The sequence below is a fragment of the Fonsecaea nubica genome, assembly GCF_001646965.1.
Source record: "Fonsecaea nubica strain CBS 269.64 chromosome Unknown Scaff8, whole genome shotgun sequence".
Taxonomy (NCBI): Eukaryota; Fungi; Ascomycota; class Eurotiomycetes; order Chaetothyriales; family Herpotrichiellaceae; genus Fonsecaea; species Fonsecaea nubica.
The window spans coordinates 105,239-129,663 of record NW_019173681.1 but is presented as its reverse complement, the minus strand read 5'-3'; the positions used below and the strand labels follow the sequence as shown (position 1 = coordinate 129,663).

The following is a 24,425-nucleotide window of genomic DNA, read 5'->3' as shown; positions in this document are numbered from 1 at the left end:
AAGAAGAGAATCTCAAGGGCTGGAAATGGCTAGGCAATGGTGCAAATGCGGTGGAAAAGACCCAGTCAACGGCCAGCACATGTTTCCATCCTCCTGCCACCTCATCACTTCAGACTGTTTTCATGCATGCAACTCATCCCCGCATCCCGAAGATCAACATGCGAGGCCCTGTTCTGATGTTTGTGTAGCGGGAGTGCCTGAGAGGGAATGCCTTTCCAGCTGCTTTTCCTCCCACTGAACCATCTCGTTGGCTATTCACATGCAGGTGTTCAACAAATCGTCCTATCATTTGCCTGCCTAGAGCATCATTAATAACGCGAGATCCCACTGACATGCATCCCTAGGGCAGGCAACTGCCTTTTTATCAATTCAGTCTGATGACACCACAGGATTCCCTTGCATTCAACAGTCTCGCCTCTGCCGCATCCCTTCCTCCACTGGATTCACTGTCCTCCTTACGTGGATCATGGTGTCTTTTCGTGACTCTAGCTTCTGGGCCAATCCTATGGCTGTGAGCCAGCACATCCAGACTACTGTCTAGGTTGATGACCCACCGGCGTCGACTTTCACGCCGTCAATTCCAGCGGCATGCGCCCACGCAGCTGGATATCCCTGGAAGACACCGGCTTCACGATGATGTGACCATGGGTACCAGTCCCACGGTTCGGGGGAAAGAATGGACAAGGCCGGTATGCCCAGAGCAAAGATTAGAGATGCTAGCTGTGGCCAATGTTGCTTGCCCACTGTATGTCCAGGACAGAACATGGGAAACCGCCGTTCCAATGTCTCCGCAGCCGAATAGCACATATACTGCTCGTCTGGATCGCTGGTTTCCTGTTTCTCTATCTCACCATCTCCTTCTCTCGGGAACTCATCATGGCTTCTACCAAGTCAATGCTAATAGAACCCAGCGTTCTGCTCCCGATTTACACCAAGCTCGGGGGGAATGCACTCCCTGACCCACCTGAGCACGACGGAACACACGGTCTGGAACTAAATTCCCAAGATTCGAAGGTCCAGGCTCAAGTGGCGGTGACGGATATTTCCTCAGGCCAGAGCAGCACAGAGGCAAATGACCATAGCCCGATCGATCCAGAGCCGAATCTCGTTGTCGATTCACCAATCTCGGAAGCAGCCGATCCTGATCCGTTGCCGAAGTCTGCGCCAACACGGCAGGATTCAGCCTGCTATTTAGATGAAAGGTCTACAGCCGCGCCTGTTGTGCATGATCTCGGACATGGAGAGTTTGGGGATTCTAATGGTGAAGCAGCGACCAATAAAGTCACACCCGAATGGCCGAAACCCAATGTGTCGGCGCTTATCATGGACCTTGGTGATGTGTTGTGCAACTGGACTGCTCCGGCGGCCCTGCCAATATCGTCAGCAATGTTGCACCGGCTTCTCAAAACTCGCTTCTGGCATGAATATGACTCAGGTGTAATTACACAAGAAGAATGCTACGAGGGTCTTGCTAGACAGTATGGTCTCCTGTTGTCCGATGTCGCAGAGGCATTCAAGCAGGCCGCAGATTCCCTCAGTCCTGATCAAGAGGTTTTCGGCATGATTCGAGACTTGAAAAATACTTATCACGGCTCCTTAAAAGTCTTCTTGATGTCGAACATTCCCTTGCCTGAATGGAAGGCTTTGGAGGGGGACACACGGTACGATTGGACCTTGTTTGATGGCTTCTTCATCTCCGCTCAAGTGGGCATGTGTAAACCGGAGCTCGGGTTCTTCCGCCATGTACTTGACAAGATCAACATGAAGCCGAAAGACGCCATCTTTGTGGACGACAATGCCGAAAATATCCTCGCGGCACGATCCATGGGCATCAGATGCCTCAGATACAGAGATGCTGCAGGGTTGAGGCGATTCATACACCACATCTTCGATGATAGAGTCGAACGAGGACGCCAGTGGCTGCAAAGGAACGCTAAGGATATGTGGTCTGTTACCCTCGATGGACGAGAAGTGAGAGACAATTTTGCCCAGCTCTTCTTATATGAAGCGGCTGGTGATTTGTGGGTCTCAAAACACCCGTCTGTGAAATCTTTCGTGTTACATGCTAACAATATGGGCTTTAAGAAATCTTGTCTCGTTGACATTCTACGAGCGCACATGGAATTACTACATTGGTGAGGATGAGACTCCGTAACCTCGTTAGCCCCTGAGAAACTAATCAACGTAAAAGAGAAACCCATTGATACCATTGAAAGGCACCCCGACGATATTGATACGACTTCGCTGGCGATGATCCTCCTGCCCCATGATGTCGTCAAGGCGCACTCGATCCTTGATGAGGTCCTGCTGTACACAAACCGAGATGGCATCATTCTCGTGAGTTTCGTCCTTGTGTTAATTTCCTGCGGCCAAGACTGACATCCACAGACATACTTCGACAACAAACGACCCCGTATCGATCCCGCCGTTTGCGTCAATGCTCTTCGGTTTTTCTATAAATATGGCCGCGACGACTTGTCCGCATTGCAACCTACAAAAGCCTGGGTTTCGGATGTCCTGTTCTACCGAGCATACCTCGATGGAACGTATTACTACTCTAGTGGAGACGTCTTCTTGTACCTTTTCAGCCGCCTTCTAAGCGCCAATCCCGAGAGCGACATTTACCGCAGCACTTGCGCTCTTCTGCGTGAACGATTGCAAGAACGAATCGGGTCACCAGGGGATACGATAGAACTGGCCATGCGCGTCATTGCTTGTCTTGATATGGGACTCAAGAATAACGTTGACTTGAGGAAGCTGGAAGCATTGCAGGAAGAAGATGGCGGGTGGCCGATTGGCTGGCTCTGCCAGACTGGAAAAATCAGTCTGAAGATTGGAAGTCGAGGTGTTGCGACAGCGTTAGCGGTAAAGGCCATCGAGATGGCGCGGAAGAACCAATGACGAATAGAGGATGAGGACTCTCCATACCTGTCCTACCTAAGAAGATACCTGGCCTCAAGCGTTACAGGCACCTCAGCATCTGCCTGGGTCTGGCATTACTGATTTGTTTTCCATGCCGACTTGTCCATTCCCGCTGTGATGTGGAGTTGCAAGGCACACAGATTGATACAAATACTCGGTACACACTGACAAGGCTGGCATGGCGACGTCTATTGTTTTGGGGGAAGCAATGGGTTGTTCCGATGCTAACCGCAGGCTTAGCAACTGCGAAGATGTGATTGGCCATGAGACATTCCCCATTAGGATGCGGGGGTGGGAATGCGAAGGGACAAGCACTACGTCATTGTGTTTTGGCAAGGCTGACTGGCAACACGTTACCAAGCCATTCACTCTGCCTTTGTCAGACACGGTGTGGCCTGCTGCAGCCCTTAGAAATCTCTCCTTTCTTTGTTTCTCACATACCAAGCATCTCCCATCACTTTCTCTATTGACGATTTTTTCAAAGTTGATCTTGTAACTACCACCGATTCATCCTGTCAACATGGCCGCTGCTCAAGTTTGCCCCGTGGTTGGTACCACCAACACCGTCCTCCCTCCCAAACACCCCGAGTTCGACATGGACAAGCCTGGCCAGGTCTGCCCAGTCACCAAAGCCACCACAGACCATCATCACAATCTCCACAAGCACCCCGGGATCTTCGACTCGACCAACCAAGACCTCGCCCACGCTGAAAACTGTCCTGCGCTTTCCAAAATCGTGAGCCGTCCCGAACAACAAGCCATGGACGAGGGAATCTGTCCCGTAGTCGGCGCTGTCTCTACTGTCTTGCCCCCGAACCATCCCTCGACGAGCGACGCAAAGCATGGTGATGTCTGTCCCGTCACAAATGCTAAGTTTGAGCACCACAAGGACAAAGTGCATGAGCATCCCAACCTTGAGACTGCCGCGAAAGGTGCGGTCTGTCCGGTTGTTGGAAAAACAGCTTGAAAGAACGGGGGAGAACCCTACGATGGATAAGTCATGCAGGATCTGGCAGTAACATCGTGATTTGTACCACGAGGTCTCCATCGCCATTGAATGGTGGCGATGGCTGGGCCTTCATACCATATTTAAGGTCGTTGGGACATATCTATATCCACTCGGTGCTTTAAGTGAGCATATCTGTACTAGCACCAATCTATGTTATACCAGAAACAGAACCATTTCTTGCACTACTAGCCTAGTTGCCTGTTGCCAGCAACGTTGACACCGTTGACACTGGTCGGTGCTCGGTACATGTCGATTGTTGGCTGGTGGTGTTAGGCAGAATTTTGTTCCGGACCCCGCCTTTTCTTGTAGCTGTGTTTGCGTGCGCCCATCGTCCTCTTCAGTTCCCAACTACTTGTCTGAAAGACCTTGCGACTTGATATCGCCAAAGACCAAGACCACTCTAGGCTTTGAGTACCACCTCTTGTACATTGCGGCCACTTGCCGTGTCTTGTGACTTTAGCTGGTCGGCAGTCTCCGTTGGTATCGCGCTCGAATAGTCGATCATTCCTACCGATTGTCTGGGCCAGGCAAGCCTGAAGCTAGACATGTAAGACATTTTCCCCTTGTCCAATCGTGGTCTGGGTTCCAAGAAGGATCTACGCTCTATCTGCAAGGTCGAAAGAGATGCTAACCATAGTCGCACCGCATCCCCTTGTATGCCAATGCGGAGATCAGAGTCGGCCTTGTCATTGGGGACGCGACGTTGGAGTATCGCTCCTTGATAAGGCAATAGGTAGGTGGCACGCGGGCTGTTCTATCTGCTTGATATCGGCTATCTCAAGGAGAGAGTGTGCATGAGCCCTGGCGTGCAATATAAAACCCCTGCTGCAAGGTTGTCACGCACAACGGATCTCGTGTGTCCTCGGCGTCGCCAATGCTCTCTGCGTCTGAATTCTAGCACGCGACAGGGCATCAGCTACATCACTCCGTCTTTGACAGCGCTCAGCCCACCCGCTGGGATCGAACGAGAATCATGCGACAATGGACTCGTCCTGCGGGACCTCTGTCTCGCCTCGTCCCCACGTCACAGATGGCACTCCTCGTCGCCGTCGTCTCGGTCTCGGTTGTCGACTCGGTCCTCTTGGGCTATGACAGCTCGATCATGGGCAGTCTCAACGTGATGCCGACATATCAGAACTACTTCACTTTGACCACGGCCACCAAGTCCCTGAATACGGCCATCTCGTACGTTGGAGGATCCTGTTCTGCCCTCCTGGCTGGATTTGTCGTCGGCTGGATTGGCCGATGGAAGAGCATTATGCTTTCTGCAGTGCTCGCGCTTATTGGCGCCGTCATCCAAACCGCGGCCCAAAACATCGGCATGTTCATCGCTGGGCGTTTCATCGTCGGTAAGTGTCGAGCGAGACCAAGCGTCCTGGGAGCGTCGTATTGTCTGACACGAGCCCAGGAGCGGCACTAGCACTGGCCCAGACAGCATGTCCGATCTATGTGGCTGAGTGTGCTCCTCCAAAGCACCGCGCCGTGGCATTAGGTCTGTACTACGCTTGCTGGGGCGTCGGGACCCTTCTCGCTTCAGGTGTTTGCTATTCGGTAAGCATTTCGATGACTGCTGGCCGGGCCACTGCTCAACCATAGTTTGTTATACAGACGCAACACTACTCGTCGACATGGGCGTGGAGAACACCCAGCCTGGTCCAGATTGTCCCCAGCATCTTGTGTATGATTGTCCTCCTGTTCCTTCCAGAATCACCCAGGTTTCTCATTGACCATGATCGGCACGATGAGGCTCTGGAAGTGCTAGCAGCGCTCAACGCCAATGGCGACAAGGAGGCTCCAGTGGTGCTCGTTCAATTCCGAGAGATAACCGACACGATTGCTTGGGAGAAGAGCCAACAGCTCTCCTGGCGACAGTCATTCAGCACCCCAGCGAACCGGAAGCGCATCATCATCACTGCAACATTTTCCATTATCGTAATGCTTCCAGGGACCAACATCATTACCTTCTACTTTGGTGACATGCTGGTATGTTTTACTTGGGACATGTGATTGGACTCGCAAGTGCTGATATTTTGTGAACGATAGTCACAAGCTGGAATCAGCGATCCGACAACCCAGCTCGAAATCAATATCATCTTGACCTCGTGGACACTGGTCGTCTCTCTGGCGGGTGCTTGGTTCGCCGACTCCCTGGGCCGAAAGACGCTCTGTGCCATCAGCCTGGCTGGACAAGTCGTCACATTCTATATCCTGGCGGGACTCACGGCAGTGTATGGTAGCTCGACAGACAAGTCAGGGATATATGGCACCATAGCCATGATTTTCCTCTACAACGCATCGTATGCCTACGGCATCACCCCGCTTACGGTGCTCTACCCGCCCGAGGTCCTGTCGTACTCGCTGAGATCAGTTGGCATGGGTTTGTACACGCTGACCACGAAGCTGTCGGGCCTGCTCGTGACCATGGCGTTTCCTTTTGCCCTGGACGCCATTGGGTGGAAGACCTACATTATCAATGCCAGTGCCGATATTGTGATGTTGGTCGGCGTTCTCTGGTATTGGGTGGAGACAAGAGGCCTCACTCTTGAAGAGGTGGACAAGGTCTTTGACGGCGTCAAGCATTCCGACGTGCCTGATTTGAAGGCGGTAACTGAGGGGGAAGTCGAGGTCGGGTCCGAGTTACTCAAGACAGTAACGAGCAATGTGGAGAACGAGGAAGTTGTTATCACAAAGACCAAATGAGTTGAGGGGTACCAGGGGGGAGAGATCTGGATCCAAGCCTGTGCTTGGAAAGATATGAGGCAGCGGGAGGGATGGTGCTGGGACGCGTGGATGAGCCATCAAGAGCCATGCATCCCCAATGACAATGATTGCGATCAGCTGAAGACCCGAACCTGTACATATCTGGGCAATGATCAGAGACGAGCGGAGAAGCGCGTAAAAAGAACGTAAGGACCCTGGTCGTTCATCCTGCAAAGGGTCTGCCCGCGGCCCTCTTATCAATATGCCGTTACATCCCTATAGTTGCTACGGATGGAGACTTAAGTCACCCACTCACCTTGGTAGATCATCCCGCATCCCGTCCAATGGTCATGTGCGGGGAACCAGAATAGCAGGGATATGTATAGGATAAGTTGGCCGCGGCCAAGCAGACAGGCTTGTTATCATGTTATCGTCAGAAACTCGTCGTTGTGTGTGGCCGTGGTGGACGCCCCCCTTTTTCTCTTCTGTCTCTGTGTCTTTCTGTTGACATCTGCTCCAGAGCTCACTTCTGTCCGTAAGTAAGATATAACAGCATCACTCTTAACGTGCTCGGGAATCCAAGGATGGCAGCTGCAGACTCAACACCCATCCCCGTGGTTTCGTTTGAGAAATTCCTCACTGGCGACCGAGCAGACCAGAAGGAGGTAGCGCGAAGAGTGTACGATGCGTTCTCTGAGGTTGGATTTATATATCTGAAGGATTATGGGATTCCTCAGACGAGAGTGGACGAGATCTTTGCCCTGGTCGGTATCTTCATTCTGAGTCTGTCTTGTGTAACCCGATGGAACCCCCCTCCCCCTTTTACGCGACAGCCTTGTCCGTCTGTCTGCGTTGATTCTCCACTCCGCCCGGCACAAGCACTGCATTTCTGCTTCAGCTGGAGCGTTGGTCTTCACGGTTGTCGCGGTAGTACTGACGCTGTTCCTCCACAGGCCGAAAAGTTCTTCTCCCTTCCCTTATCGACCAAGCTCGCTTATAAGCTCTCGTCGGCGCACGTCAACCAGGGATACACTGCTGATGGGGCGGAGGGAATCAACGATCACAAGGAATGTTACGAGCACCGTCGCTTCGTAAACGACCTGTGCCCTTCAGAGAGAGAATTTCCCCAGTTCAAATCCACCCTCGACGACTTTTACAAGCAATGCCTGACCCTCGCCATGAATGTGCTCAAGTGTCTGGCCATGGTGATGAACCTTGGGGACGACTTCTTCGAAGGCATCACGAAGAAAGCGGATCCACAGATGCGGCTGATTCACTATCCGCCCATCGAACGCAGAGTGATCGAGCAGCAGGGCCACGCCAGGATCAATGCCCACACGGACTTTGGCTTGTGCACGCTGCTCTTCCAGGACGGCGTCGGGGGGTTGGAGGTGGATCCGTCACACGAGAATAAATTCATCCCAGCGCCACCTATCCAAGGGGCCGTCCTGATCAATATCGCCGACTTGCTCCAGCGGTACACCAACGGCCGCGTCAAATCCACGCGGCACAGGGTGGTCAGTCCCTCGCTGGACCGGTTCAAAGACTGCGACGTATTGCCGTCCAGGTATAGCATCCCCTTCTTTGTGCACCCGGACCCTGAGACGGTCATCGACCCGATCGTGTTGACCGAAGGCGAGGTCAAGTTGTATGAGCCAGTCAATGCAGGACAGTGGAGAGACTGGAAGACGGCGACAAACTACAGATTGAAAGGTGACAATGGTGAGGAGGTGAGTTTGAGGAGCGTCGCCGTGGAGACCTGAGGCGGTATTGGGTCGAACAAGGAGCGGAAGAACCGTGTCGTCCGTTTGGGTGTATAGATGCGAGATTGCAGCCTACAGAGCTGCAATTGGAATGCATTGAATGTATGCATATATAGAACGCGGTTGTAGACTGATGCCTGTTGGAGCCGGGGCTGCTCACGATGACCGTCGTGGTGTGGCTGCGTGTCATGGAGAAACCGCACCACTGCGTAGCTGCAACCCCCAGTTCTCATTGCTAATATGCCATGCTCCATCTCACAAATCCCTGTTGTCTTGTCCCTCGCCAGGGTCACATCGTCTGAACGCGACTCAGCAAAGCGTTCAGTTGTCTCTACCTGCCCGAATTGTTGATGGCTGACTGCAGCTGCGGATCAATATGTCTTACCACATTTCATCGCCCTCTTCGAAGCAACAGACACCTGATACAACCTCAATCACCTCAGCGACTCCCGCCCCCACCCCTCACACGGTGTAGATGTCTTGAAATACGCGAGAATCGTGCCTGGAAAATATCCCCGGTCGGGGTAGGATGGAGGACATCGTCGCAGTTCATCCGGCACCCCTGTGAGCCCATCCATCATCCTGTGTCCCCTGCTCAACTGACCTTCAGTATAGCTTGTCGGTTCTCACATCGAACCCAGCAAGTCGGAGCGTCCGCTTTGTCGAGCCTCCGCCTCCGCCTCCGTCTCAAGCGCCGGATTGCTGAGGCGCCAACCACAAAGCACAATATCAGGTAGCATTGTGATACACCCAAGCATAACGTCAGCCCGATGTCCAGAGCGGCCTCGTGTGTGAGAACTCTTTCAGAAGACCAAGAAGACTAGACCGGTGCGCTTCTATCATGATCCGAAAACATGGTCGTCGATACTTGAAATAGATACGCGAGGCTGGATCTCGTCTTTCGACACGTCGCCTCCAAGAGCTAATCTACCACACCCCAAGACAGATCGTCCAGCGTTGCTAGCACGATAGCTCACGAGGTATGCTCAACACGCCCTCAAGCTACGGCCATGGTTTATCTCGTGAGACTCCAAGTCATGAACTTGCCATACACACTGGGTCGGGTTAGCAAGCTTGAGAAGTGACAACCACCATATGGAATCGGCTGAAGTCACCTCGCAAGATTCCTTGGTGGCATGTGGTTGACCCTATTTCGAGGCAGTGAGAGCTATCTCGACACGGCTGCTTTTCTTTTAATGGAAACCCGCTCAATTTACTGCTTTCAAGCGGCGATTGAGACAGTCATCTATGGACAACCTGGCGCACAAAATGCCCACAACCGTGGTGGAGCGATCTCACTCTCGCGGCCCCCTCAGCGCCCGATATCGCTACCCTGAGTGGACCCCCCCAATCCTTTCGATCTCGTCGGTAATAAAGCGGCCGCCACAACCGCCCAGATGGCGTTAGGGATGTGCTGTCGTCACGCAAGCGGTCCAAAGACCAAACGACAATATTCAAACGGTTAGTCGGCATCGGAAACCACACGTCGGGCATTCTCCGTTGATACTTTTTTGGGGTTCGTCTTTTCGTACGATCACCTCATTACCTTCCCTCGTACAAAAGCTCAGATGAAGTCCGCATTTCTGATTTTACAATGTTTTTGGTGTCTGGCTTTCATGAATCATTCAGATGGCAGGGGATATCTCAGCATCCCAAGATGTTGAAGTGGGAACCATTCCCATAAACGCCGAAGAGCAGCCTTCAGAGAAGAAAGTCGTACTCGAGAATGAGAAAACCGAAATCCTTGTCAACTGGGATGGCCAAGATGATCCGGAAAATCCTCAGAACTGGTCGACCATGTTTAAGTCCTGGGTCACTCTACAGCTGAGTTTACTGGCTTTCTCTGCAAGCCTGGCTTCCAGTATTATTGCTCCAGCAAATCGAACAATAGCTGCGTACGTCGGCGTGGGCGAGGAGGTTGTTGTCCTCAATGTCTCCCTCTACATGTAAGTGTCGATTAGCCAGGTTTTCTTGTTGAGCTCCATCATCTGACTGTATGTAAAGTGTTGGCTTCGCCTTCGGGCCCTTGATCTGGGGTGAGTCCTCCAAGCCTGGTTTCCAACTCCTCCATCGAGCTTCCACTTCCTGAGCCAACGCCACTGACTTGACAACGGTGTAGGGCCTTCAAGCGAAGTCTGGGGTCGGCGATGGTCCATGTTGCCGGCAATGACATGCCTGGCTTGCTTCTCGATCGGTGCTGCTGTGAGCCAGAACGCTCCGTCAATTTTCATCACCCGTTTCTTCAGCGGCTTTTTCGGTTCGGCGGCGGTCAGCAATGTCAATGCTGCTTTGGGCGACATTTGGTCTCGGGAAGCTCGCGGTACCGCAGTCTGCATGTATGGCATGGCCGTCGTGGGAGGTCCGACTCTTGGACCAACAATTGGCGCCGCCATCCTTGTCAATCCACATATGGGCTGGCGATGGACTGGATATATAACGGCTATGCTCAATTTCGCGATTGTCGCTCTGACATACTTCTTCATGCCCGAGATGTATCCGCCGGTGATTTTGAAATGGAAGGCCCAGCGAATGCGACGAGAGACTGGCAACGATTCTTACTACCACCCCCAAGAAAGGATCAAAGTCGACGTCAAGTCCATCATCACCAAGCAGCTGTCGCGACCTCTGAAGATGCTCGTGACAGAGCCGATGGTCACCTGTATCGCATTCTATGCGTCGTTTGTATATGCAATCCTCTACATGACACTTCAAGTCTTTCCCATCGTTTTCGAGGAGCAGCGACACTGGTCACCTGTTGTGGGTTCGCTCCCCTTCCTGGGCATGTTCATTGGAATCGTTTGCGCCACCGGTGTCAATCTTGGGAATCAGCCTCGATATATTCGAAAATGTAGGGCCTCCAATGGACGACCAGTCCCTGAAGCAAGGCTGCCGCCTTTAGCAATCGGTGCTGTCATGATGGTGGTCGGTCTGTTCTGGTTTGCATGGACTGCTGCTCCCAATCACCCTTGGCCACTCCCTGTGGTTGCTGCCATGTTTATTGGTGGTGGGTTCAACGTCATCTTTCAGCAATGTAGGCATATCCCAGATCCTTCGGTGAGATAGGCTGACATATTTTGCAGGCATCAACTACCTGGTCGACGTCTACGGTCTCTACGCCGCCAGTGCTACAGCTGCCAACACCTTCCTACGCAGCATCCTTGCCGCAGGTCTCCCTTTGGCAGCACGACCCCTGTATCATTCGATTGGAGTTGGCCCTGCGACGTCCATACTTGGAGCTGTGGCTTCAATCATGCTCCCGGTGCCCTTCATCTTCATGAAGTATGGTCTGACTCTTCGGAAGAGGTCAAACTTTGCGCCCGTACCGGAATAGCTAGCATCGCCGGCTTTCATTATCCTATCCTCAATCGTTGGGTATTGACCATATGCGGCGATGTGCCTGAGCACTCTTTCCTGCCGCAGCACCAGAATAGACTCAACGGCAAACTCGTTAGAATGGTCCTAGTGGCCATCCCGTGATGATACAACATTGCTGTCGAAGAGCCTTCTGGCATGGTTCTCCTTCCAAGACTCTGGAATCGCAGACGCCTTGATCGGCAGTCCCGTACGGCGCGGATGTCGACATGAGAGCTCCCAGTTGCTGCCAGGACAATGCGTCTGTGCAAACCACTTCGCATAATAACCGAGGACATCATATCGACAAATGGTTGTTGCCTGGGGTGCTGGGTAATCTAACTTTGCAGCACAGAGAACCTCGAGGAGATTATGCCGACAATTTTATTGGGGGACTGGGAAAAGCGGCCCAGCAAGAGCGTAGGGAAGGGGTCGAGAGATGATGGTCATAATCCGGATATAGACACCGGCGTCTGTTAGAGGAAACCACTGCGCTCGATCCTCAGTGCATCACCGACCTTGGGAACGCGCAGTTATGCACATGTCTACGACGAGAAATGCATCTGTTGCATATCACCGAACTAGATGGGATGGATCCTATGTCGTGGGCACAGTGAGAATGTGAATAGACATATGAAAGGTCAGTAGACTCGTGCGAACGGAAGTTGTGAATACATGTTTGGATCAAGACAAGTCAATGAATGAGCGGATGAATGAATGGGTGGATGAAAGGATGAATGGATGAATGGATGAATGGATGAATGGATGAATGAATGAATGAATGCATTCATCGCCCTCTGAAATGTCACCACCGGCCCTCCCATCCGCTGTGATCGACTCACCCACAGCAGCATCGGCAGAGAGGCTTCAGATCCGATTGAGGCACGCGAGGTCCGGAACAGTCCAACAACAGCAGCTGGATGTTGTCCTTTCATTCCGGGCTTGATCTTTTCTTGCCTCTAACTCACTCACTCTATGCGCTTGCATTGTGCTGTTTATTTTCAGACCACAAGGATAAACTCGTTATTTCAGCCTCCAGATCCATCTCCGCCTCCGCCGGAAGATGGGCAGATCTTGAGAACTCACTTCGTCGGGTCGGCAAAGCAGTCAATATTCTTTCCTCGCCTTTGTTCTTCCTTCTGATGTATCACTGACTGTTTCATCTCACCTGGCTTTCATCGTCCATGTTGTTTGCTCTCTCTTGTTCGCCGCGAGATCTGGAGCTTTGGGCCGTTAGATCACAGTCCTGGGACGAATTGTACAAAACAACAATTTCTTTCCGCTCGGCCTCGGGTGGTATTATCCATCCGCATCGACAGCTTTATCGTGAAGCGGAAAGATCTTTCAGCGAGGTGGTGTCTTTGATAGGTGGGCTCTGAAGACAGGGTTGATCGCCTGGATCTGGGCGCAGACACGAAATGTCAGAGGCAGAGGCCAAGAAGGAAGGCGAGGAGTGCTGCACCGCTGGCCACAGAGCCAGGGTGGCACATGGCAGATCTGAATCGATATCCGACATATTCGCTAGCACTCTTGATCTGGGTGCTCTGGCCACCACTCCCGGATCATGGCTGGAGGCTGGAACAGAAGAAGCTTCACAATCTTTGAGGGCTGAAATACCGTATTCTCCCAAGCCACATCCTTGGGCCTCAACTATCAGCTTGTTGCCCGCAAACATTCCTCTGTCCGTCGACGATGGCATTTTTGGAGCACAGGATACCGGGTTCCGCACTCCCTCAGTGGCGGTGGGCAGATGCTTCGAAGCACTCACAAGAGAAGTTGAAGAAGACAGACAGATAAGGTCGAAGGGCCTCACCGCTCCTCTATCAGTCGCACAGTCGTTGCACAACACTGTGAACGTTAACCTGGACCAGATCATTGAAGAGGGTATCAGTGAGGGCTGGAGGCAACGCACCTACAGCCCGAGGCAGGATAACCTCTTTGCGCCTGGCCCACCAGATATGTCCAAAGCCACCTCACAAGGTCAAGAACTGGGTTCCCCAATCCACTGGCTTGACTCAAACACAGAGTGGAGTGCTAAGCCCCCCAACAGAGATGAGAATCGACAAATGAGCCAGGATTTACACATCTGTGCACGGCCTGTTGAGATGTGTGGGTGCGGGCGTGTTCTTGCTGCGAGCCGGGCGTTGAATTCGGTGGTGGCTTGGGATCCCGAAGACCCTGTGCTGTTAAGAAGAGAACAGGAAGGGGAGCACGAAGGCGAGGATGGAGTTTCCCTACAGGCCAGGGTTGAATCGTGGCTGAGATCTCTGACGAAGTGAGATGGCTGGGGGTGTAGGATGGCTAAGGCTTAGCAGGGCGCAAAGCAATCGGGGAAGTCTCAGGTTGAGCAGCGACCAAGAGACCGCACTGGCATCCCGTCAAATCGTTGTGCGTCAATTTCCCGGGCAAAGCAGTGGTTCCACTGGAAGAGCCGCCTCTGCTGAAGTCAAGTCCAAGGTCATCCGTATCAATTTGCCCATTTTGGTGCAAAAAGGTCATCTCGTCTGGAAAACCAGGACTGGAGCATTTGATTGGATGCCTTTTGTCATATCTGTGCTTTCTCACTGGTGTAACACTGACGCCTTTTTGGCCGGTGGTCTTGTTGAGAATCACCACAACATCTGCCTGCGATAGGTATTTCTTCTGTGCAGCTTCCACTTTCCTGGATCAATGATCAGAACAGAACAATTGACTCTTTCTACACACTGCTATCGGTTGCATCGTTAACACCATCGCATACCTCCTTAAACATGTCTTTCCGAGAAGTACGAAGGATCCCCGTCACCAAAGGATGGGGTCCCTGCAAAAGAACTCACTGGGTACCGATCAGCGATTACGAGGCATATCAGACTCCTGACGGCTTCACCCATACGTCGCACTGGAGGGTGGGCGTCGATCCTTGGGCACTTGGGCTGCGAAGACCAGGAATCTTTCTGGCAGACGACGACATACGCTATGTGGGTTTCCGAGAGACCCGATCTGGGGGCCCTGGAGGACAGCGGATTCGGGATGGCCATTGGAGCTTCGGTGAGCTCAACGAGATTTTGGACGGAGTATACGCTCGAGACCAGCAGGAGCTCGAGGACAGGAGGGCGATCGAGGAACGTCGGACCGATGAATTTAGAAGGAGATGGCTCACACTCCACGAGCGTTCCGTTGGCACACAAGACCAGTTGACACGGCACATGGAGGACTATCAGAGCATCATGCAAATGCCTATCGCCAACGAAAGACTCACAAGTCTGCGGGCGGAGGCCGAGTCGTATGCTGAGAGAAGGAGACAGCGAGAGGAAGAACAACAGATTAGAGACCGACAAAGGGAGAGGGAGCTTCGCGACGCCGAGATTGGGCGAAGGACGCGTGAGGACTTGGCGGACTATGGATTCGTGCCCGTCACGCGACGTCGAGGGCGACGATGAAGGAGTCTTTGGCGGTTTGTCTTTGGGGCATGGCACATTGAGATTGGAGGGTGTGAGGCGGGCGAGAGGAAAGGTGGATGGGGAATCGTGGCAGATGGCGTTGTGTGTATTCGCGGAAAGATTGTGTCAAAGACGTCGAGGCCCTTCATGAGCAAGATGAGTGAATGATGGATGAGAGAGGAAGGTGTCGGCGACGACGGCGGTGATGGTGGTGATGGAGCAGTGAGAGCGTGAGTGAGTGGTCAACAGTGTCAATCAAGACTTGGATGGCGCAGGAATTGTCCGTTTTGGTGGGGCAGCCGCGATTCTCCGTCTCTCGCATTTCTATACGCGCTGCGCTGCTGCTGCTGCGATGCCGGCGTCGTATCGTAGGGCGCAGGCAACACAAACTTCAACAATCATACCATTGATGATTAGACTTTTCTCTCCCTGTTGTCGTATTCTGTTCTGGATTTATTGTGAACCGAACCCCTGTGTTTCTGTCTTCCTCTCTCTCACACACACAAGTCTACATCCAACATGGCTCCCAAACAAGTGGTAACGTCAGACAAAGGACTCAAGTCCAACCTCTTCTCGCAGGCTACCATCCACAATGGTACCATCTTTGTCAGCGGAAACATTGGCATCGTTCCCTCTACGATGAAGATGGTGGAAGGATCCGTTGCAGACAGGACGGTGAGGGCTCTCGTGGACAAGGCGCTGGTGATGCCATCTCGTCATTGACTAACATCAATTGCCTATAGAAACAAGCGCTCGAAAACATCCAAGCCATCCTGGAAGAAGCCGGAAGCAGCCTCGAACAGATTCTCAAGGTGTGTCCGCTTCCAGACCACGTACCGGGAAAAGCACTGACCAGGGCCAGATGAACATCTACTTGACAAGCATGGAGGATTATGCTGCCATGAATGAGGCCTGTGCGTGGTTCCCCAGCCTCGTCTCAACATGCCTGCCTGACCCAAAACAGTTGCCAAGTTCATTCCGGACCCAAAGCCAGCACGGACCTGTGTCTGCGTCAAGGAGCTCCCTTTTAAGACAGATGTAATGCTCCCCAACTGATCCATTCATGGGCTGAGGCTAACAGCAGGCAGGTTGAGATTGAGTGTATCGCAGCATTGTGAGGGGGCATGTAGGACACTGGCGCTGCTGAACTCCTGTCACTGACTGTTGCTCCAGGAGCGAGACTTCAGGGTCAAAGCTCTAGGTCGCGACTAAGCGATTTTGATTGAACCTGACCTTTGGACGACAGGCCTCTCTTCTTTGTCAAAGGATGTGTTTGCAGCAACGGACTTCGGGTTGTCGCATGCCCTGCCGCTCCCTGGCTTTGGTCGAGCCGAGAATCAAAGCGACAGAAATTACAGTGACAATCTTCTCATAAAATAACAATGAAATCTTGGATGAAAACGGTGCTGATTCTTTCTTCCGCTTCCGGAACGGCCACGCTGCATGCTTTATACTCATTTCTCCCTCATATATTCCCACCCAACTCGTTTGGCCTCTTTTGTTTCTGATGACCCGATACTTGTCCAAACCCCTTGAAAGATTACTGAGGAAAGGTATCCACCATTATCACGTTGCAGAGCTCGAGACTCCACCATGGCTCCACGCGCAAAGCCAACCGCGACCCCAACTCGGAGAATGACAAGGCCATCTGCCATGAGAAGGACGCCTGCAGTGCCGTCGACTCCGGCCGCAAGCGCTTCTGCTGCTGCAACCCAAGGGGCCACCGGCAACGCAAGAACTCCCAGAGCTCCCAGAACAGCTCGCCGCAACATTACCACAGCGCCCCCGAATGTTGCAACAAGTTCGACACAGGTGGGAAGTACTCCAGCCAAATCTACCTCAACCAAGGTCAAGGCCAGAGCCACGCCAGCTAAGAAAACGCCTGCGACTACCAAGCACACAAAAGAACTGCCAAAGGCCGACAAGAAAGACGGAAAAGGTGCCGAAGGCAGTGTATCACAGAGCACACCTGACAACACCGAGACATTAACAGACGCCGACGATGGCGAAACAAACAAGTCTCCGAGAGGCCAGATAGGATTTCTCGTCTCGAGTCCTCCCCGGGCGGTAGCAATGACAACTCGAAAGAGCGACAAACCCAAGACTAGCAAGAGGAAACCAAAGCCTTTGGACGAACAGCCATATGTAGAAGAAGACGATTCAGAGGATGAGCTGTCAGCCGTATCTGCAGAGAAAGTCGCACCTACGTCCAGAGCGGCAGTCGAAGACGAGTCTTCCGGTGAAGAGGAAGAAATCAATGTGCCGCCAGTACAAAAAACCGCAGCGCGCAAACGGAAGACCAGACCGTTCGACGATCAAGCCTATAAGTCTGATGGAGATTTGGAGGACGATGACGACGAAGACCTTGACGATGATGTCCCCGGAGATCTACCACCCAATCCGCTCCGACGGATCCATCTCAAAGTCAATCGGGATAACCATGAGCGCTATATGCGTGAGCGTGCTGCGAGACGTACCCAAGGATCATCTCCAACTTTCAGCTGCTCCTCAACCCCTGGATCATCTGAACCTCCTCGCACACCAAGGGCTGCACAGCGCTCCCCAAGCCTGGTTTCGCAGCGAAACACCGGACCCCGACCGAAGCGTCAACGAACGGCATCACCTACGGTCGTCAGTCCCTCAACGCCCCAAAGCAGAACTCCCCAGCCAGGCGCTGTGGATCCCAATGACCCCGTGGTACTGGCGGAGCAACTATTTGCAGACGTCCAAAAGGTACCCAGGTCGCTGGATCTCGACGAGATTGGCGCGCTCTTTATAGTCCTGCAAGAAAGGATCTCGCGTTTCTGCGGTGATCACTTCGCTTTCGGGCTTACAGCAGAACAGGAGAAGGCGTGGCCCATGCATCTGTTGGCCACGAAATACCTGTCACTGATGCTGATGACCCAAAGGATCGCAGATGGGTGTGAGTACGGCTGGCGCAACTTCTTCACAAAACGGGAATACCGACGACATCTCGTACACGGCGTTATTGCCGAGTGGTTCCAGCAGCGCATCTTCAAGCACACGGCTTTCAGCATCCCGGACGACAAGGTTCGCGCACTCGAAGACATTGACCGCAAGTATCTCCACTACGATGCCTTTGTGCGGAACAAGAAGAAGGCGGAGTGCTTGGAGGAACTCAAGATCGGCGAGACTTATTTCCCAAGCGCAGAGTTTCCCAACAATTACGAGCATATAGACAATCTAGAGATTGCCGCTCGGAAGATGGCTACCAATCTGCTGCTCGTTTTGGAGCCACTCCTCCCGCCTCCATTCTTTGACCCTCTCGTGCCGAAATGGAGACAGTCGTCGAAAGTCAGGGACGAAGGGGCCGAAATGCGGTTTGAGATATGGCTCGAGCTTGTCGAGTTGATCAAGATGGCGGGCAGTCTGCATCTCTGCATCCGCTTCGCAGGTGTCAACGGCGTTGTCGTGCGCATCGCACCCCACGTGCCCAAGGGCACGAGATTGAGTCGAGAAGATGTGGATAGAAATATCTGCGTCAATGCCTACCGGTTGAACGCGCAGAAAGCCCAGTCTCTTCCGACAAGTGATCAGTTGAAGATCAAGATGACCTGCTTTGGACGAGTCGAAGCCGTGGTACCGCATGGCCTCGACGTACTCGAACTCGAACAAGCACAGGAGGCGGCACGAGCAGCAGGGCAAGAGCTCACCCGGGAAGAAGCCGAACAGCGACTCTTCAATCTGTACCCGTACGACTTGCAAGAGACGGATGCCGCACGGGGTGCCGTTGCAGACCTGGCACCGATTCCAGGGACGGAGTGGTCGACCATGGTCCTCAAGACCAAAATTCGAGAAATTCGGGAGAAGAGATACGGGCGTCGTCCGCAAGAAGACGAGAGAGCTGAACGGGCCGACCCCAAGAGTGGTGCATTCGTCACCGTCTACTCGAGAGTGGCTCCCTCCAACATCTACTGCGAATGGATGTCTGCTCAGGAGGCCTCGCTCTTCTCCTATCCAGAAGCCCAACCACCGGCTCAGACCCTGGCTGAAGCCGTCGCCGAAGCCCGGCGGGAGAAGTACATCTCGTGTTCCCTCGAGGACGCAACCCTGGCAGTGTGGAACACCGTTACGCAGCGCGAATTTCTCGAATGGCTGGTGTTTTCCGGCGGCGTGGCTGGCGTCAGCGCTCTCACAGCCCCGTGGATTAGGAGTGCAATTGAGAGTCTCCGCTTGGGAGATCGATCAAGGGATCTGGGAACAGGCATTCAACTGCGTGCCACTCGTGCCCTGTCTGCCGCGGCGGACTGGCGAAGTGCTCTCCGAGACGCTTCAGCGTACGTATCGCAACTCGTCGTGCCGACTGCGAGCACCGTAACGATCACATCTGTTGTGACGGACTGGACTACGACAACGACAACACAACCCACCGATGCGGGAGGTCGGCCATTAAAAGGAGTTTCTTTCACCTCTGTTACCCCTTCGGAGTCCTTTGTTGAAGACCTTCCCGAAGCCTTGAGAGGGGTCACGGACACGACGCGGATACCCATTCCATCGGACCATCCAGACTTTGCCATGGTCGCGAGCCTCTTCAGCGAGCATATGGGTTTCGCCAGGGCTGAAACACTAGGTACGCCGCAGTCAGAACGCACACCATCCCCGAGGACCAGTCGCTCCAAGGTTCTTTGATATACTGTGACCTTGACCGTGGTGGGTAACGGTGGTGACTATGGGGGGAAGCGCGATGGAGCAGCAGACCAATCGGCACATGGACGTCGAGGAGGACTATAGCAATACTGATGGCGTTCGAGGTGGTCAGAAGCAGATGATTGGTGATCACCTTCCGGTTCGAAGGGTAGGAGGATAGCGTCAACGGCGAGACAAGGCTGGACAAATTGGGATATACAAACATGGGCGTTCTTTTCCTTATGTTCTTTTTATTGGATACAGAACCTTCGCAGAGAAGAGGAAAAAGGGAATCTACGAGAATGGAATAGTCTCATCAACCTATTCTTCTTTTCAAACCATCATAATTTGAGCAAACACTACTTAATTAATGTGAACCCATTTTCTCTCTTTCAAAAGCATCTCATGCCTGTCGCAGTCCCACAAGTCGTATCATGATCTAAACAGTCCAGCTCGGTACATACCTTTCGGGAACCTCGAACCAGCTCCTTGTTTCACCATCACCAGCCACAGTAGGTTCCGTAGATATCCTGGCAGTAAGGATGTAGTAGGGTTTCCAACAACAAGGGAACCATTTCTCTAGGTGTTTTCTTTTCGCTTGGACTCAGTAGAAGCAGACACTTCAATAAGGAAAAGGGGCACAAAATCCCCATCGCTGCTTGGTTGCGGTTATCTCCTTTAAAGTGTTTTCTGATTCTTGATATGGCCAGAGCGCGTGCAATTGACTGACTCCTTTGGCCGTCCATGTCGTCCCCTTTTCGCTGAACCCTAGCCACTTCACTTCCTCATTGTCTCGGGCTCAATCAGACCCCTAACCAGACCTTCCATCTGTCCAATCTCCTTCAAACATTTCAACCATGCACACTCCGCGCGGCTCGCCTCCATCCTGGCCTTCTCCATTGCCTTTTCCGCGTCTCTGGCCGAACCAACGACTTCAACCATGCACTTTGAGAGTTCGATAAGGTGTGCCTTGCGGTTAGGGTCAGTCGAGGTGCGCGCGAGATCTAGGAGAGAGTGGGTCATGCTTGTTGTGGCGGCTAGTGTCTGTGGAATGGTTGGCGATAAAGTTGCTGGCGATCGTGCTTGTGGATGGGCGTGAGTGGTGGGAGAGACCATCTTGTTGATCGTTGCGTTAGCAGCAACTGCACTGCTTGGGAGAGGCGAACTTGGATACATTGATGTGTTGAGGTTTGCCGTGAAAGGGGTAGTCGGGCTGATCAACGGATTCTTCCGCTTCGGTGCTCTTGAGTCCGTGCGACCGAGCGGAAGGCGTGGTTCTGTCGCCTGGCTTCCATAAGGGAAGCATGGAAAGTCGGAATTCGGTAGGCCAGGTTGAGTCAACTTCGGGCTAACTTGTCCTGGTTGCCCACTGCCGCTAGCATTCACTTGAAGTGGTGGACTCGCCCTCTTATCATCCGCATCTGCTGACGCTGAAGCTGGGACTGGTTTGCGTCGTAGAGATCCGGGCGCACCAGCTGGCCTACCTGGCTGCGAGTTCACCTCTTCCGACACGGTGGTGGTCTCAACGACAGCCGTTGTTGCCTTATTAGACTCCACCGACCTCTTGTGGAACAGGCCTCGAATATTGGAGATGACTTTCTTCTTGCTGGAACTCGAGGGACTATGTGCCAGCACGTGTGATATCTTCCGTCCCTTGACGGAGTCAGTGCGGGGAGAGATGCTCTGGGAGAAGGTCTTTACATTGCGTGGCTTTTTGATGTTATCCTGGCTGACCGCGTATGCTTTTGGTGCTCGCTGCGGGAGGAAGCTGATTGCAGGAAGATGACGCTCAGGTGGAGAGACAATGATTGGAGGTGGTTTGGGCTTCCGTGACGAAGTACGTGGTGGAAAAGGGGTAGTACTTTGAGGCCCCGAAACTATTGCCGCCTCGTCATGTGTCGCTTTCGCGAGATCGTTGACAAGTTTCTCCTGTTTGGCTTGCTCTTGTCCAAGGTCCTGGAATAAGAAAGGTGCTGTTTCTTTATTCGGGGCGGTACGCAAGACAATGGTAGGTGGCCGGGACAATGAGCCGGGTGTAGGACGTTTCGTGACAAGTCCACCAGCCGCACTGCTGGGGGTGTTTCTCTTCTGTTTCGCTGCAATAGCATCATGGTCAGATCGCAGTTCGAAACTTGCAAAGTCTTTGCAGGGCCAGTCACTCTGAATAGAGGTTGGAGTTGTCCGGGAAACAAAGGCCTCCTTGTTCCGTTCTGTGCCACTGACGTCCATGTGGGAGTCCACGAGCAAGCCATGTTCAGAATCGATGTTATTACCAGGTAGCTCTGCTCGCACAACGGTGTCCACAGAGCTATCCTCACCAATGAGATTCCGAGTCTCGTCTTGGTCTGCATGTTTAAGCTGGTTTGAAGGCCGATCTGCGAGGTTTCTGACAAGAGACATCGAGCGGCCGAAGATGGCGCTGGATCGTCTGATCTGGTCTTTCGCCATGCGTGGAGAGCCAATATCAGGAGCGCTTCCCTTGTGTCTCAAAGCAGACTTGGGACTTCGCTTGTTCAATGTGTTTTTGTCGTCCTGGCCCAGCAGCACTCGACTTGCAGAGTCCGTGATGCGAAGAGTCGGACCCATCCTAGACCCATTCAGAATACGTCGGACTCGGTAGCCTCCAAAAGAATCGTAGCCATGGATGCTGACTCCTGACTCCCCATCACTATCAACGAAGGACTCGTCATCGCGAGGAGCCGTTGTGGATAGCACTTCTTTGACGTCCATAAGTTTGCCTTTATCTTTGGGGATAGCTTGAGAAAGATCGTTGTTCTGGTTGACTCCATTGATGGCAAATGCTTCCACAGGATGATTTGGGACGTCATCCGCCACGGGATGCTTGCCTACCATGGAATTCATGAACGGCTCTGAAGGAGAGCTTTGGCGCAGGATCCCTTCGATGCTTTCGTCCAATGATGGACGTGTAAGTCGAGTCGGCACAGGAAGGGAACTCTTGCGACTCATTTCTCTCGCTGAAGACTGCTGATGTGTGGCTCCATGCTGGGCAAGATCGAGACCTTGACTGGTGGCTGGACTCCGAAATGTTCTTCTCTCAGTGCATGTCCCAGCTCTTGTCGCTGACTTTTGAACCGACTTTGAGCGGGAAGGTATCGTGTATGGGGAGCCTCGCCCTGTGACCCCATAACGACCACGAGAATTTGTACGGATCGGGCCTCCAGGAAAAGACTGCTTGGAACGTGAAAAAGAGGCAGATTCGGCCCTCTCGGAATCAGAAGGAACATGAGCACTACTTTCTGGCTTCTTTGCAACGGATACTGCGATCGTTTTTGCCTGATGAAGTCGCAGCGCTGAGGTCTTGGTTTGACGGGGTACAGGGGAGTCGACATGGCGAGACAATGACCGAAGCAGAGATTCACGAGGTTTTGGTAGCTGGCTTGATGAGAGAGGACGGCCACTACCGTCAGCCGTGACTGCCGAATCGGTCTCCCGAATACGGTTTGCATCTGACATCGCTTCGAGATCGCTGGTGGCAGCAACATTCCTTTCGAATTTGACGTTGTATTCTGCTTGACTAATCTTCTCCTTGTCGTCCTGCAAATCCAGTGCCCGCATGCCTTCATACAAACTCTCGCTCAGACTTGGTTTGATACGAGACTGGCTTGACCCCGATGGAATTGTGCCGGCCTTGGTTGGTTCAATCGCAGGCCAATCTTCTTGCTGTGGAAGTCCGCCCCCAGGAGGGGTCAGAGATCGGCGAAGAGGTCTTTCAGCACAGTCGATAAGGGACCTGCGAACAGGTGATTTGGACTTGACAGTTGCAACAGGAAGGCTTGGGAGTGGTTTTTCTGGAGGACTTTGATGGCATGGGTGGCTCAGAGGAGCAGGAAAAGGTGAGCGAGAACTCCCGGACAAGTTGTGCGCGTGTACCTAAGCTGTATATTAGCATTTCAACGGAGGAGACAGTTCGCTATCCTACTTACGTTAAGTCGTTTTGTTGATGACGCCCCGGTCGCGGCGGTAGGATTCGCGCTCATGACCCCTTCCTGTGAAAAGCTCGACTCAAGTCGCAGTTTCGACAAACCCAAATGTTTAGAGGCGCTATTGACCCAAGATCTCTTCCTCGATTCACCATCCAAAATTTTTGGAGTCACAGGCGATGCATTCGAATGTGCTGATCTCAACCTCGATTTCAATGGGACGAGTTGAGGAGGGCAAGAGTGTGGCGAAGATGGAGCGACAGAGCGACGACCAGGCGTTGGGGTATCTCGAGTTCGAAGGCCCGTTGGCATTCTCGAGACAACGATGTTGTCCTTGTTGTACAGGCGCCGGTCACTGCTCAGAGACATGACCTCAGAATAAATGGTCCTTAGGCCATGTAGGCGCAAACTGTTTCTGAAAATGTAAAACTCATGATAGTGAAGGTCGGCCCGTTGTTTGGAGGGGGTGCGGCAGCCTAAGATGGTTTCCTACTGAGTGAAGTGCCTCGCCTCCGTGTGATCGAAAATGGACATCACAACTCTTCCCTTAGTGAAACCTCTCGCTTTTATCCAATAACACCAACTGGAAGCCCATGGCTTCTTTGGCCCCCATGAAATTCTAATGGCCTTGGATGAGGATTCGAGATCGGTGGGGTCCACGAGAATTTCATTT

The 24,425-nt window shown here is 52.8% G+C and overlaps 10 protein-coding genes across 10 annotated transcripts; 9 read left to right on the top strand and 1 right to left on the bottom strand.

Annotated features, from left to right (window-relative positions):
* Positions 1-876: 876 nt before the first annotated feature.
* Positions 877-2,901, top strand: AYO20_01896 (hypothetical protein; the record flags this gene model as incomplete). Its single annotated transcript, XM_022640202.1, has 4 exons — positions 877-2,021; positions 2,086-2,135; positions 2,192-2,337; positions 2,389-2,901. The coding sequence occupies 4 exons, from the start codon at positions 877-879 to the stop codon at positions 2,899-2,901; spliced, it is 1,854 nt and encodes a 617-aa protein (XP_022503702.1).
* Positions 2,902-3,442: 541 nt separating this feature from the next.
* On the top strand, positions 3,443-3,889 carry AYO20_01895 (hypothetical protein; the record flags this gene model as incomplete). Its single annotated transcript, XM_022640201.1, has 1 exon — positions 3,443-3,889. One exon carries the CDS (start codon positions 3,443-3,445, stop codon positions 3,887-3,889), a length of 447 nt encoding a protein of 148 aa, XP_022503701.1.
* A 1,072-nt stretch (positions 3,890-4,961) lies between these two features.
* Positions 4,962-6,631, top strand: AYO20_01894 (hypothetical protein; the record flags this gene model as incomplete). The annotated part of the gene is made up of 4 exons (XM_022640200.1): positions 4,962-5,280; positions 5,340-5,482; positions 5,540-5,914; positions 5,975-6,631. 4 exons carry the CDS (start codon positions 4,962-4,964, stop codon positions 6,629-6,631), a joined length of 1,494 nt encoding a protein of 497 aa, XP_022503700.1.
* A 584-nt stretch (positions 6,632-7,215) lies between these two features.
* On the top strand, positions 7,216-8,394 carry AYO20_01893 (hypothetical protein; the record flags this gene model as incomplete). Its single annotated transcript, XM_022640199.1, has 2 exons — positions 7,216-7,395; positions 7,585-8,394. 2 exons carry the CDS (start codon positions 7,216-7,218, stop codon positions 8,392-8,394), a joined length of 990 nt encoding a protein of 329 aa, XP_022503699.1.
* A 1,629-nt stretch (positions 8,395-10,023) lies between these two features.
* On the top strand, positions 10,024-11,725 carry AYO20_01892 (hypothetical protein; the record flags this gene model as incomplete). The annotated part of the gene is made up of 4 exons (XM_022640198.1): positions 10,024-10,340; positions 10,399-10,430; positions 10,514-11,425; positions 11,475-11,725. 4 exons carry the CDS (start codon positions 10,024-10,026, stop codon positions 11,723-11,725), a joined length of 1,512 nt encoding a protein of 503 aa, XP_022503698.1.
* A 1,438-nt stretch (positions 11,726-13,163) lies between these two features.
* AYO20_01891 (hypothetical protein) lies at positions 13,164-14,024 on the top strand (the record flags this gene model as incomplete). The annotated part of the gene is made up of 1 exon (XM_022640197.1): positions 13,164-14,024. The coding sequence occupies one exon, from the start codon at positions 13,164-13,166 to the stop codon at positions 14,022-14,024; it is 861 nt and encodes a 286-aa protein (XP_022503697.1).
* Positions 14,025-14,495: 471 nt separating this feature from the next.
* On the top strand, positions 14,496-15,164 carry AYO20_01890 (hypothetical protein; the record flags this gene model as incomplete). Its single annotated transcript, XM_022640196.1, has 1 exon — positions 14,496-15,164. The coding sequence occupies one exon, from the start codon at positions 14,496-14,498 to the stop codon at positions 15,162-15,164; it is 669 nt and encodes a 222-aa protein (XP_022503696.1).
* A 519-nt stretch (positions 15,165-15,683) lies between these two features.
* Positions 15,684-16,376, top strand: AYO20_01889 (hypothetical protein; the record flags this gene model as incomplete). Its single annotated transcript, XM_022640195.1, has 5 exons — positions 15,684-15,839; positions 15,908-15,976; positions 16,027-16,078; positions 16,129-16,202; positions 16,338-16,376. The coding sequence occupies 5 exons, from the start codon at positions 15,684-15,686 to the stop codon at positions 16,374-16,376; spliced, it is 390 nt and encodes a 129-aa protein (XP_022503695.1).
* Positions 16,377-16,757: 381 nt separating this feature from the next.
* On the top strand, positions 16,758-19,814 carry AYO20_01888 (hypothetical protein; the record flags this gene model as incomplete). Its single annotated transcript, XM_022640194.1, has 1 exon — positions 16,758-19,814. The coding sequence occupies one exon, from the start codon at positions 16,758-16,760 to the stop codon at positions 19,812-19,814; it is 3,057 nt and encodes a 1,018-aa protein (XP_022503694.1).
* A 774-nt stretch (positions 19,815-20,588) lies between these two features.
* AYO20_01887 (hypothetical protein) lies at positions 20,589-24,121 on the bottom strand (the record flags this gene model as incomplete). Its single annotated transcript, XM_022640193.1, has 2 exons — positions 20,589-23,702; positions 23,756-24,121. The coding sequence occupies 2 exons, from the start codon at positions 24,119-24,121 to the stop codon at positions 20,589-20,591; spliced, it is 3,480 nt and encodes a 1,159-aa protein (XP_022503693.1).
* Positions 24,122-24,425: the final 304 nt, after the last annotated feature.